The sequence below is a fragment of the Tachysurus fulvidraco genome, chromosome 17, assembly GCF_022655615.1.
Source record: "Tachysurus fulvidraco isolate hzauxx_2018 chromosome 17, HZAU_PFXX_2.0, whole genome shotgun sequence".
Classification (NCBI taxonomy): Eukaryota; Metazoa; Chordata; class Actinopteri; order Siluriformes; family Bagridae; genus Tachysurus; species Tachysurus fulvidraco.
The window spans coordinates 24,734,970-24,739,969 of record NC_062534.1 but is presented as its reverse complement, the minus strand read 5'-3'; the positions used below and the strand labels follow the sequence as shown (position 1 = coordinate 24,739,969).

Here is a 5,000-nt window from a genome sequence, read left to right as displayed (position 1 = left end):
AAGAGAGAGAGAGAGAGAGAGAGAGAGAGAGCGTGAGTGTGTTTATGTGTGTGTGAGAGAGAGAGTGAGTGTGAGTGTGAGAGTGTGAGTGTGTGTGTGATAAAGAGAGAGTGTGTGTGTGAGAGAGAGAGAGAGAGAGAGAGAGAGAGAAGAGAGATTGTGACTTAACGTTCAGCACCATGGACAGCACCACTCTGTTTCAGTCTTTGATAACAAAAGAAAAGTACAATGAAATTTAACAAAATATCATTAAAAAATCTATATTAAATGTCTGATCATCAGAATAAAAGTCTCTGAGTCCTGAAGTTACAGTGAACTCATTAGTACAGGACGGTGTGATGGAGCTGAGTTAATGAAGTCCATTCTTTTACTACACTATCATGACAAGAGTGACACATTATTATGTATCCATATAAAATCACACACACGTTACATGTTCCTGTTCGCACTTCTCCTCCACCCCACACTCTTTTTTCTTTTCTCCTCTCTCTTCGAGTGAATAAGATAAAATTCCTCCTGCAGCGTGTCCTGAGAAATGTCGCTGAGAAACGTCTCCGCGGTCCTAAAGATGACCTTCAGCTTGACCTCTGACTGTTACGAAGCGCTGACATTGGAGACTCTAGCAAAATAAACATCTCCTTCGAGCATTCACTCGACATGTCCCTGTGAACAAGCCGTTGCTATAGAAACAATAACAGAGCCAGCGCATTAATATAAACCTGAGCTACTGTCACTGCTGCTATCCTAGAAATACCTGACCAATCAGATTCCAGGGTTTAATTTCCTTTAAACAATGTTGACCACAAATGGAGTATTTTCTTCAGACATGAATTATTTTCCTGGCATTGAAGTTTCTATTTTTCATCTTAGCTTGAATTAATTTTGATGTCGCTGTGTAATGACCTGAATAAATATTGTAACAGCTAATCAGAGGCACTGAAACAAAGCCTTTAGTCACAGCTCTCTATAACCAGAAAGTCTTATTCCAGGCTCGTTTTAAACCAGCTCCATGAAAAAGAAACACACACACACACACACACACACACACACACACACACACACACACACACACACAGCTTCTGAGTAAGAGAGTGGCTTTTAAGTGATTCACGCTTTATCCAGTGGTTTTTATGAACACAAATGAAACCTGGGAGATTTAAAATATTTCCTCGTTGCATTTTAACCCCAGCTTTGTGAACTTTATAAGCAATATGTCTCGAAAAAAGTGGGATTGTGGCTAAGTGGCTGAAGTCAGTTAAAAAACAAGATGGTGCAAAACTCAGCACTGTTGAATTAAGGTGTTGTTTTTAACAGCAGCGCAGCTTTCTATGAACTAATGCACTAGTTTCTATAGCAACCGTTTGTTCGCAGGGACTCGTACGGCAGATGATCAGACTGAATGTTGATACGGTGAAGTTTTCTTGTTCTTCGCGGAAAGACTCTCTCACCCACTCGTTTTCTACCGCTTATCCGAACTACCTCGGGTCACGGGGAGCCTGTGCCTATCTCGGGCGTCATCGGGCATCGAGGCTTGCGAAAGGATGTTTATTTAAAAATGAAGGAAGGAGTCACCAGTGTGAGGGCATTATATTATATAACATATGTACAGCATGTAATATTTATAGGTTTATATGTAAACATATGTACAGTGAATAAATATAAAGGCTATAGCAGTGCAGAGCTGTGTGGACATTGTTGAAAAGTACAAGTAAAGGTTCTCTCAAGCTATGGCACTGAAAAGATACGCAGACACTGTTGTAAAGGAACAAGAAGCAAAAGGTTATTAGGTTGTGGCATTAGAAAAATCTACATATTTGTATATACATATCTACAGTATATACATAAATGTGATATATTAGGCAGAATGTACAGTAAATAAAATAGTGCAGATGTACTGTATGTAAGGCACAATATGTGTAGAGAATGAGGAGTATAAAAACACAATATGTAATATGTATGTATAATTGTACAGAAGTTATATACAGTACTTTTACAGTGTTCTAACGGTGTAGTGTAGAGTTTAGTAGTGTGAGGGTGGATAGAAAAAAGCTGTCCCTGGACCTCCTGGTTCTGGTGCGTATGTTCCTGTATCTCCTTTTTGATGGAAGGAGGTTAAACAGTTTGTGACTGGGATGTGAAGAGTCCTTGATGATGTTGTGAGCTCTGCACAGACATCTGCTGTGGTGAAGGTGCTCAGTTGCAGGTAGTTGGGTACCAGTGATGCCTTAAGCGATTTTCACCACCCTTTGCAGGGATTTACGTTCACACACAGTGGAGGCTCTGTAACATACAGTGATGGAGTTGGTCAGAATGCTCTCTATGATGCGCCGGTAGAAACTCGTTAAAATCCCTGGGGACAGATGAGCTTTCTTAAGACTCCTCAAGTAGTACAGGCGTTGTTGTGCCTTTCTAACCAAAGCTGAAGTTTTCCGGTGCCAGGACAGATCCTCAGAGATGTGAACTCCCAAGAACTTAAAGCTGGAGACCCGCTCTACCTCGGTTCCATTGACCCAGACTGGGGAATGTCTCCTGCTGTTAGATTTCTGAAAGTCAACGATAAAGAACTCTTTAGTCTTCGTGGAGTTGAAGGTCAGGTTGTCGATCCCTTCGGATCCCTTCCGTGTAGATCGATTCAACGTTGTTGCTGATCTGGCCAACCATGGTGGTGTCATCTGCATACTTGATGAAGATGTTGAGTTATACATAGAAGCACAGTCATGGGTGAACAAGGAGTAGAGTAGTGGGCTCAGAACACAGCCCTGTGGGATGCCAGTGTTCAGAATGAGGGTTGAGGATACCTGTTTACCCAACCTAACATATTGAGGTCTGTATTGAATGCAGAGCTAAAGTCAATGAACAGCATTCTGGTGTAGGTGTTTTTATTCAGGTGGGTGAGGAGAATGAAGAGTCGAGGAAACTGCATCCTCTGCTGACCTGTTCGGGCGATAGGCAAACTTGTGTGGGTATAGTGTAGGTGGCAGGCCCACAGTGAGGTGATTCAGAACCAGTTTCTCAAAGCACTTCATAACGATACGGGTGAGTGCAACTGGGAGAAAGACATTCAGGCATTCTGCAGCTGAGTGCTTAGACACTTTTATGATGGTTGTAGTCTTCAGGCATGTAGGAACTGTGGCTTGGGCCAGTGACAGGTTGATTAGCTTGGTGTGCTGACATTCTGAATGTTAATGTAGTCCTAAATAAGACTTTTCCACCCCTTCTGTGTGTGTGTGTGTGTGTGTGTGTGTGTGTGTGTGTGTGTGTGTGTGTGTGTGTGTGTGTGTGTGTGAGTGTGTGTGATAGAGTGCTTTGTACAGTACTGAACGCACATTATCTTGCTCCCAGGACTTCTGAATGTGTAATTAGTGCAGTCTCCTAAGAAATCTTTAATATAACCCACTACAAGCTCTGTTTAAAAATTGCTGGGCTTTGGCTTAATTCGTGTTCAGAGCCTCAGCCTACGAAAGATGAATCATCCAAATCAGCGATCCTCTCTGCCTCCTACTTCGCCAGAGGAAACCCACACGCTTCGATGCTTTCCCCAAATATAAGCTTGGAGAAAAATCAAATCACTTTCTTTAAAAAAGTCACAAAGTTAACAAAAGCCTTTCCTTTGGGAGCATCAGTGCTAATGTTGTTTAACGTCCTTTCTGTAAAAAATCGGCATTAAACCACAGCCAGTTAGATATGAGTATTATTTCTGAACATATTTCATGATTAAGATCATCAGACTGAGAGGCAATACAAGGCACAGGACGAAACATCTCTATGGCATTTAAATATTAGGTGTTTTTAAAGAGGTGTTTGTAAAGTAGGGAAGCAGGAATGCGGAGAAATGCGAGCACTTCACATCTGCAAGCACTGAGACATGTGGTCCCTGTAAAGACATATGACATATGTCTAAAAGCAAATCAAGTTTTGTGTCACACAAAACATTCTGATCTTTTGACTTCATACCATGTTTGTGTTTTTTCTGTCCTGCAGGTACATACCAGGGCCAGTGGGTGGGTGGCATGCGGCACGGCTACGGTATCCGACAGAGTGTCCCTTACGGCATGGCGGCCGTGATCCGCTCTCCACTGCGCACCTCCATAAACTCTCTACGCTCGGAGCACAGTAATGGCACAGCGGGTACACCAGGCACGGGAGGAGGCATCAGCCCGGCGGCGTCACGTGGTGGCTTTGTCCTGACAGCTCACAGTGAGGCGGAACTTCTGAAGGCAAAAAAGAAAGGACTGTTCTTTCGGCGCTCGCTGCTCAGTGGCCTGCGTCTGCGCAAGTCAGAGTCAAAAAGCTCGCTAGCCAGCCAACGCAGCAAGCAGAGCTCGTTCCGGAGTGAGGCAGCTATGAGTACAGTGAGCTCTGCTGCCTCAGATGTCAACTCCACCATCAGCCTGGGTGAGGCAGAGGGAGAGCTCCTGCCCACCAGCACCATCACCAATGATGACGGCAATGACGATGATGGCGTGGACGCTACAGCCACCGAGAGCTATGCGGGCGAGTGGAGGAACGACAAGCGTGCTGGCTGCGGCGTGAGCCGACGCTCCGACGGTCTCTGTTACCAAGGGGAGTGGTTGAGCAACAAGCGCCATGGCTACGGGTGCACCACATTTCCTGACGGCACCAAAGAGGAGGGAAAGTACAAGCATAACGCACTGGTCAGCGGCAAACGCAAGAATCTGATCCCGCTACGTGCTAGCAAGATCCGTGAGAAGGTGGACCGTGCCATCGAAGGTGCAGAGAAGGCGGCTGAAATTGCGAAGCAGAAAGCGGAGATCGCTTCATCCAGGTGAGCAAAAGATGTAGTCATAACATCATACTCATCACCTGCTGAGGGTGGACAGGGGGAGGAGATAGTCACAGCAATAGTCACAGCAATAGGTTGAAAGTTAGCATAGATACAGTACATGCTTGAGTTTAAATCTCAAGACTGCCCACTGCTGGTGAGTCACAAATGCAATCAAAACACTAGATATGTCTGTCTCCTCTGGGGGTTTTTATTT

At 44.5% G+C, this 5,000-nt stretch overlaps 1 protein-coding gene across 1 annotated transcript in view; it reads left to right on the top strand.

The window, feature by feature from the left end:
- The window catches only part of jph3b (junctophilin 3b), a 47,790-nt gene that overhangs the window by 21,501 nt on the left and 21,289 nt on the right, over positions 1–5,000 (top strand). The window contains exon 2 of the mRNA XM_027167889.2: positions 3,982–4,786. Coding sequence (XP_027023690.1) covers positions 3,982–4,786 — 805 coding nt within the window. The remainder of the gene's footprint in view (positions 1–3,981; positions 4,787–5,000) is intronic.